Source organism: Dermacentor andersoni, chromosome 5 (genome assembly GCF_023375885.2).
Source record: "Dermacentor andersoni chromosome 5, qqDerAnde1_hic_scaffold, whole genome shotgun sequence".
NCBI classification, from domain to species: Eukaryota; Metazoa; Arthropoda; class Arachnida; order Ixodida; family Ixodidae; genus Dermacentor; species Dermacentor andersoni.
Window position 1 is genome coordinate 84,387,574 of NC_092818.1, and position 8,697 is coordinate 84,396,270.

At 46.4% G+C, this 8,697-nt stretch overlaps 1 protein-coding gene across 1 annotated transcript; it reads left to right on the plus strand.

The window, feature by feature from the left end:
- The first annotated feature begins 612 nt into the window (after positions 1–612).
- LOC140218556 (uncharacterized) lies at positions 613–1,029 on the plus strand. Its single transcript, XM_072288334.1, has one exon. The coding sequence runs from the start codon at positions 613–615 to the stop codon at positions 1,027–1,029; it is 417 nt and encodes a 138-aa protein (XP_072144435.1).
- Positions 1,030–8,697: the final 7,668 nt, after the last annotated feature.

The following is an 8,697-nucleotide window of genomic DNA, read 5'->3' on the forward strand; positions in this document are numbered from 1 at the left end:
ATTTTTCTTTTCGGGAAATTCCTGTTGCACAGGAGCTCATCCCCTCGTCGAGCGACTCTCTTGAGACATCACAAGGCGAAAGAACTGACGCAGATAGCAAAAACAGCATCCGAACATAAACTTTTCGTTTTACTTCTAGGTTTGAGTTATAAAACGAGGAGGCAAACTTCCGCTAACGAAGTCACAATGAGAGCTATTCTTCAGAGAAGAATGAAAAAAAGAAGAAAAAGATAGTAAGCAGGCTGTCAAGGCTGCAAAAGAAATGTGGAGGAAGGCGAGCCTTCGAGGAAGAAAAATACCATAGTGATGCGTTTCAAAAACAAATAGAGTTTTCTCAAGTTTTGGTTTCAGCGTGGTTGCCAAGATGGAAAAGCTTCTTTTACAAGCCAGGATCTTGGAAAGCCGACAGTCCGTGAGGAGCCTAGAAAATGAAGCTTGCTTCGCACGCCGTTGCTTTGGGCACCGGGTCTTAGGCGAGTTCGCAAGCATTCAACCACACGCAAATTTCAAGGCCAGGCTACAATCCTGTAGCACGCTGGAGACTCACCAAAGAAAACTTTCTAGACTGTACGACCCGTTGATGCCTTGCACAGAAGCCTTGCCGCATCCGCCATGCCCAATCTCTCGTGGCACAAGCCTAACTCGGCAGAACTCACTGTCCTGAGCCTGGGCTTGAAGTTCAACCTTGGACCGCAGAAGGATGCTCAATCGTTGTTCTGTGTTGTAAGAAAATCTATCAGCCCAATAGAACCTTCAAAGCGGGAAGAGGCACGAACCCACACTATAGGCATTCTCTGGCGGCTTCGCGCACACCCCTCCGTCTCCCCGCTCTTATCGGAAGCAGAGAAGGCTATCAAAGACATTCGCTCAAACCAAAACCTCGTCATCCTCCCGGCTGACAAGGGCAACAACGCGGCTCTACTCAACAGGACTGACTACCACGACAAGATGTTGTCTTTGCTTGCGGACGAGGTGACGTACAGTCGCCTGAAGAAGAATCCTACGCTCAAGGTACAGAGGGAGCTCTAGAATCTTCTTACGGATGTGTTTCCTTTCGTAGACTCAAAGCACAAAGGGATGTACTTCTCCCTCCTGTGCACTAACGGTTCGGCGCCGGTGCTCTACGGTTTGCCAAAAATACATAAACCTAACGTCCCGATGCGACCAATTGTTGACTTTACTCGCCCTCCACTTAATAAACTATCCAAATACCTTCATAAAGTTCTTTCCACTCTCGTTGGTAGAGGCGCCACTCATGGTCGCCATTCTGAAGACTTAATGAGCAACATTAGTCATTTTACTCCGGACGATCAGGAAGCGCTCGTCTCGTTCGACGTCGCGTCGCTTTTTACAAGCGTTCCTATTCGACTCGCCGCGGAAGCTTGCACCATCGCTCTGGAGGATGACGCCACCCAACCAGAAAGGACACCCATCGACGTTCCTGACTTGAAGAGGCTCCTTCTGTTCTGCCTGGAGAACACCTCCTTCACTTTTGAAGGCATATTCTACAGGCAAGAGCACGGCACACCGATTGTGCATCTATTTCGGTAACTGCTGCAAATTTAACAATGAAATGTCTTGAGCATGGAGCACTCGCCTCTTTGAACGCGCCGCCCAGAGTCTTCCTATGTTGCGCAGACGATGTGTGCTGCCTAATTCCTCAAGAAGAAATTTCTTTATTTTTCTCGCATTTGAATAGTACTGAAGCGTCTATCCAATTCACAGTCGAGGAAGAAAAGGACGGGTAGGATCTTATTCTGGACGTCCTCGTGAAACGTCACCGTCACATTCCGGCATTTTCCGTGTTCAGAAAGAGCACACACAGGCAGGTATCTGCATCTTAATTCAGTGCACCCGACGAACCAGAAGAGATCGGTAGTCGCCTCGTTTGTCGAGAGAACCAAGCGTATCGGCACAACGTCACAAAGCCGGGCTCCTGACCTACAAGAATTGCACCAAAATCTCTCGGCATGTGGCTACCCGAGGTCGTTTGTGAACTCGGTGGAGCGCCATCTGTCTCAGCCTTCAAGGGCTGACTGTGTGCTCCCAAGAAAACACGCCCATAAACCGTATGTGCCCGGTGTGACCGAGTACTTAGCCCGCGTTCTACGCGGCTATGGCGTCCAGGTAGCTCACGCGCCATTCCAGAAATTACGCCATCGGCTGGTAAACATGAAAGACAAGCTTCCGAAGAGAAAGCTTCGTGGCATCATCTACGCGATTCCATGTGATGACTGCGACGGCGTATACATCGGCGAGACGGGCAATTTCGAACAGCTGTTGAAGCAGCATGTCAACGGGTCAAAAAGAAAAAAAACTCGCATCAAACACGTTGGCAGAACATGCAGGTGACTTGGGCCACAGGTTTGATTGGGATAACGCCAAGATATTAGCAAAAGAAAGAAATTTGACTTCAAGACACCACTGGAATCCCTCCTAATCCAAATGACAGATAGCACTCTCAAGCGGAATGACGGAACCCTCCCACCCCTATCTACACACACTGCTTACGTCATAATTTAAAGCCACATAAACATTGCATCGCACGTCTTTGATTTCATTGTGAACAAGGCTCCTGACAGGGGAGCCGAAACGTATTTTCTTGTAGTCTTTCAGTGGTCGGTGTCCTTCTTTTAACACTTCTTCATGATGCCGACGTTTACGAGGTTTCCTAATGCGAAGTTTGAGCGCAGCTGTATTCGTGTTATCACTTCGTGATATATTGGCTGGCGCGGATAATCTCTCTCGTGCGGCACCTTTCGAACGAGGCAAAGTAAGGTGCCACTGCCTCACTAATCTGGAGATTGCGAGAGCCAGCGCGTGTGTGATGTGCTGACGATAATTATAAGAGTCGCCGCCGACAAACCCACCGGATCGCGCGCGCTGCTCTGATGCCTTCTCGTAGCCGTCATCGCCGCACTACGATTTCTCACTCTTTCGCCATGAAATCCTCCGCTTTCCGCCACGTGGTTCCACTGCGCCCTCCTAGCCACTTTGATTCCCCGCTCGCTCCGCGTTCGCTTTCATATTTCGCTGGGCTCGTTCTCTCCGTTACACCACCGCTGCCGCCGCCGACACTCGCTGCAGGAACGGGCACCTAAGAGATACGCTCTAAAAAGATTTCACCGAAGGGAATATAATGCTTTCGCATTCCAAAGCGTAATCAGACAAGTGTCTCTGCCGATTTTTTTTTTCATTTTAATTATTCACTCGTTGCGTATCTTATTCGTGTCATACTTCATTCGCGATGACGTCGACCTTCTCTTCCGTAGCGTACACAAATGTTTTGCTGCTTTTTTATTCACGAGGGAGGGTGGGCCGATCCCGGAGATTTTGTCATATCTGGTGGAATATTTTCGTTCCTTTTTATTCTGTTGGGAGTTTTTTGCGCCATACTGTTAATGATGCCGGCTCTATATCTAATTCTCGCTTCATTTCGGCACAGACAAAGCCGCTTTACCGGCACAACTGCCTTGCGCGAGCCCTGCTCAATCCAAACAAACTCGCTGGATTTCGCAAATGTTTCCCGTATGGTGGCTTTGCCTCTGCATGGTTGTTTGTACCGCCGCGCACGCATTAGACGGCTATAATACAATGCAAAGTTTTTCCTCTACTAGCGCAAATTAGCCGCATACCGGTAATTTTACCTAGAGTGAAAGTAATGATCGCTTCTTCTATGGTTTAGACTTACATTTGAAAATCATTTGCGATTCGCACTGACCCTCAGTGGTCGTGAAGGGGTCGTTTTCTTGTGGAAGTGGTTACAAGGTCCCCATAGCGAAAAAGAAGTCAACAATACTCTTGTTCTTCTATTCCTAGATACCGCAACTACGTCTTGCTTGCTTCGAGTGTCATAAAACCTTAAAGAATTAGTAGCATAAATTGTTCATCTTGACAAGATCAGCTATAGAAATGCTGGTAACATGTTCCCAGACCAGAAACAATTACATTGAACACCTCGCGAATTAGGCGAATTCTCGCGTCATGACAGCGCATGCGAAGTTGATTACCGTCAAACTCGCTGCGGAAGCTTTTACCACCAGCACGGAAATATGCACAGAAAAGAAGAAAGTATGTCCACATACACAGTACATTAGACGGGCGCTCTATGCGAACCATTGATGTTGTACAAAATGGTGAAACGCTCTCGCAGTTACTTAATAATGAAAGCAGGACACTTCTGACACACAGTGTTAGATATGAATGACACTTGACGGCATCTTCAAAAAAACAGAAATAAGAGAGAAGGCAGGGAAGCTACCGTACCCACGGATAAGGAGAATCATGGAGAAACAAGCGTGAAAAGAAAAAGGAGGCCTCATAAAGACAAGCTCTCCTAACAACGGCTGCACGTAGCCACATATTCAACGAAAAGTGTATTTTGCATGCCCCATAATAAATTCAGGCATCTTGCACAAGGCTGCAAGTGGCACTTATAGCAATTCGCCCAAAATAAAGAAAAGACTGAGTGCGGGAAAGAACCGGAGTGTATCACACAAATGCTATAATAAAGTCTCTTTTTTGTTTCTTTCTGTCACATTTTGAGCGATCAGTTACGTTTAAGGAACCAGCTGTTTATATACGTGGTCACAGAAAGCGATACTGATCCATTGCGAACACCCACAAAATTTAGAGCTTTTCCAAGATGAAGCTATCCTTTGTAGAATAGAATATCTCGGTGCGAAAGGCCTTCTTGCACTCACAGTTACGTTAGATATATTGCCTTCGTTCCATTCAGAAAGGTATGTCGCTTTCCATGTGCCATTGCGACGTCCCTGGCAAGCTGATGCCTCACACAGCAATCGAGCGCAAACTAACCAGAACTGGCACAGTACAAATATGAACAATACACGCATCTATATTTCACGCGACATACACCGCACCAGTCGGGTTTTAGCTATTCCTGGCCACACATATTCTGATTTCTGACCTATAGACAAACGTCCTGTTAGGTGACAAGCGCTGTCACAGTTCGAGTAGAACAGGCAAAGAGATATCGCGATAAAATATGTGTAACCAGTGAATAGACGTTGCTCGGGTGCCGTTGTCACAGCGGCGCAAGGGAGAGGCAGCGGAGTGCCGCCTCTTATGCATGTTTCATACAAGACAGAACAACAGCGACGCTTCTCAACACGGCTGCGTGGAGTTCCCAGAATAGCTCTAATTCTATTATCAATGAGTGTCCAGCTCCACATTGATTAAGTAGCTTACATAATCCACTGCTTACTGGGCTTTATGCATAAAGATATTTTCGGAGGAAAAAGACACGTATGAAGAATAATTTAGCTGATCAGAAATTCTGAATAGCATGCGCTGACGGCAAACTGGTTATAACGGATCTTGAATACGGCCAATTTGAAGTCCTGGTAAATAAGAAAGGATCATACCTTAAATTGCAATAGCGCGAGTTCCGCCGTTTGGAGTACTCTTGTGTACACACAGTTGTGACAATGGTGTTAATATCCTGTACTATCCATGTTTCATCTGTTCAGCTATGTACGATCTCTCTCGAAAGCCTGCAGGCTACATTCCCCGCGACCACCATGTTTGCTACAGGCTAGTTATTAAGGGAGTTTCTGTGGTATTGCAAATATTCGCACGCTCAGCGCAATAAAAAGAACTCCCGAACTCACCATTAACACGTCTGAGGGATCACAATTGCCACAGCAACTGCCACTCGCAGCCACCCGACATGTTGACACGCGTTAGCCCGTATACTTTTGACAAAGGCTGTACATCGTGTCCATGCTGCTAATTAAATATATTGGCCCTGAATTTAATATCAGAGAAGGTTATCGACTAAGAATGCGAACTCAGGTCTTTAACGCACTTTTATTCTGCTGGAGCAAGGTATTTAGGTACATATTAACCGGTGTTCTTGCGACCATCGAAGAAAAATTCAAAATCTTGAACACTGGAAAATCGCGCTTTTTCAGGAGCGAGATTATTGAGGACGTTTGAAAACAGGTTATGTGTTTCTATTTATTTCCCTATTTTGGAAACACTCAATTTAGGATACTTAACTGGCCGCTTTTGCACGCCTACGGACAATGTAATGTTTGTAGCTACTGACCAGGTGAAGTAGTATAAGTTTCCAAATCGCATAAAAATTCTACCTTCTTGGCGCTGCAGAACGAGAAAGTTGAGCTTTTTAGGATGAAAAATGAAACTGTGTACGTATGGAGCGCCTAAAAACCACCTCTAGAACAAAAAAACGTTATCTGTTGACTGTCTGACGACCTCGTGATTAGACGCTTGCGCATAGCAATAACAGTCAGAAAGCGTACTACCAACGAATGATCGACGCTGCACGAAGACCTGAGGCCTTTCTCTTTGGTCTACCGGCATTGGTTAGAACCTTAGAGAAAGATCTTTGCCGATGCACATTGACTGTTGAGGCATTTAAGCTAGCGTAATGAAGCAAAAATTCGAGAAATTATAGACCGATCAGCTTACTGTCTGTTGCCTACAAAGTATTTACTAAGGCAATTGCAAATAGAATCAGAAATACCTTAGACTTCTGTCAACCAAAGGACCAGGCAGGATTCCTTAAAGGCTATTCAACAATAGGCCATATTCACACTATCAGTCAGGTGATACAGAAATGTGCGGAATATAACCAATTTTTATATATAGCTTTCATTGATTATGAGAAAGCGTTTGACTCACTGGAAACCTCAATAGTCATGGAGGCATTAGGGCCTCCTTGATGTCATGGAGGGCCTCGGATGTTGGGGCAGGCTCGGCTGCGCCCACCTTTGGGGTCGATGGCCCCGCCTGCTGGGTTGGCGGAGCAGCGCTAGCTGCAACCGCCGCGGGGGCAGTTGGCGTAGCTGCCGACTCACTGCTTGTGGGTCGGATAGCCGCCGGAGGCCGTTGTGACGCTGCCGACCTGACGCGCCACATCGGCAAAGGTTTTCTTGGGCAGGTACGATACCCGCCTGCGTGCCTCCTTGAATGAGATATTTTCTTTTACTTTGATCGTTGCGATTTCTTTTTCTTTCTTCCAGGAGGGGCATGACCGCGAGTATGCGGTGTGCTCCCCGTCACAGTTTACGCAGTGGAGAGCATTCTCACGAGCATCAGAGGTTTGTTCTTGAGCACTGCATTTTGCACAAGTTTAGCGGCCTCGGCAGCTCTGTGAGCTGTGACCGAAGCGCTGGCATTTGAAACATCGGAGTGGATTTGGGACGTACGGCCCAACACGGAGCTTGATGTACCCGGCCTTGATTGACTCGGGCAAGATACTTGATCCAAAAGTAATTATTAGGTGCTTGGTCTGAATCTCTTTACCATTCCGCCTCATCTTAATTCTTTTGACAATGATTACATTTTGCTCACTGAAGCTCTCCAGGAGTTCCGCTTCAGTCAGCTCAAGCAAATCATCATCCGACACAACACCACGGGTGGTTTTCATTGTACGGTGCGGGGTTACTGTTATGGGCGTCTCCCCAAATGACACTAGTTGCGGTAGTTTCTCATTGTTTTACATCGCGGAGCTCCAAGAGGAGGTCGCCGCTTGCCATCCTCGACACCTTGTAACCTGGACCAAAAACATCAGTCAGGGACTTTGAAACAAGGAATGGTGAAATGGTTCGCACTGCTTTGTTTGAATTTTCAGAGTGAATAACATGGAAGCGAGGAAAATTCTGTATTTGGTGTCCGAAAAACTGGAATAAATCTTCGGTGCGCCCTCGTTTCTGAGGGCGATCAGGAATTTGGGGGAAAGAAGTTTCCATGAAAATACCAAAAATTCGGCAACAGCGCCGACCACCCACCACGGAGCCCAACAAGGGGACGCGGCAGAACTTGCATACCAGTCTGCACGACGCCAGTGGTAGGTCATCACTATAACCGAATATGGTGTACCCAAGGTGTGATAGCCGCACAGGGTTTACCCTTGCCGCCAAGGAGAAAGGAAGTAAATAGAAGACAGAAGGAGACAGGAAAGGACTAAAAGTGGAAGGCAAAGGCGAAGGTTTCAGGAGAGAGAGACAGGAAAAGGCGACTGCCGATTTCCCCCGGGTGGGTCAGTCCTGGTCTGTGCCGCATGTAGACAGGTGGTGACCGAAATTAATCACGTAAGTGCGATGTGAAGTTTTACAACTAAGTTTGATGCCTACAATCGCGTTTGTTTTTTATGAAACCCAACGAGTAATCTCACGGAATCATTATGTTTGTGCCGTGTGCTACTTATATTTGTGGGCATATCTTTGTCAAAAGTGGGTACATATTGATGATAAGAGCCAGCCGTTGAGTCGGAGGCACACTACTCAGCATCATCCAACATTCACCAGTTAGTGGTTACCCAATTTCTTAGTTCGGAATTCCGAATTATGTGACAAAAACGTCGCAGCAGAAGCAAACGCAAAACGCATAATATCGACAGCGCTATACCGTATTTTGAATGTAAGCGCCATTATTCAACATCTAATGATTTACCTGCATGCTATTTATAGCGTGTAGCATGAGTATCCCGCCAACACTGGGCTTCTAAATAAATATGATGGAAACTCCTTCTAGTTTTGGCATTCACAATGAGAGCCGGTGGCACAAAATTTTTTAAGTGCCAACCTCGACATCACATCACTTTCTTCCTGGGTATATTAGTAACCAACCCTTCAACAACACAGATTTAGACAAACATTTATTTTGCATTATGACTCTAGCCTAAAAGATATGAGCGGAGCATAATTA

Bases quoted from the DNA above. Each gene is read 5' to 3' on its own strand.
- LOC140218556 (XM_072288334.1), top strand. From the start codon at position 613: ATGCCCAATCTCTCGTGGCACAAGCCTAACTCGGCAGAACTCACTGTC.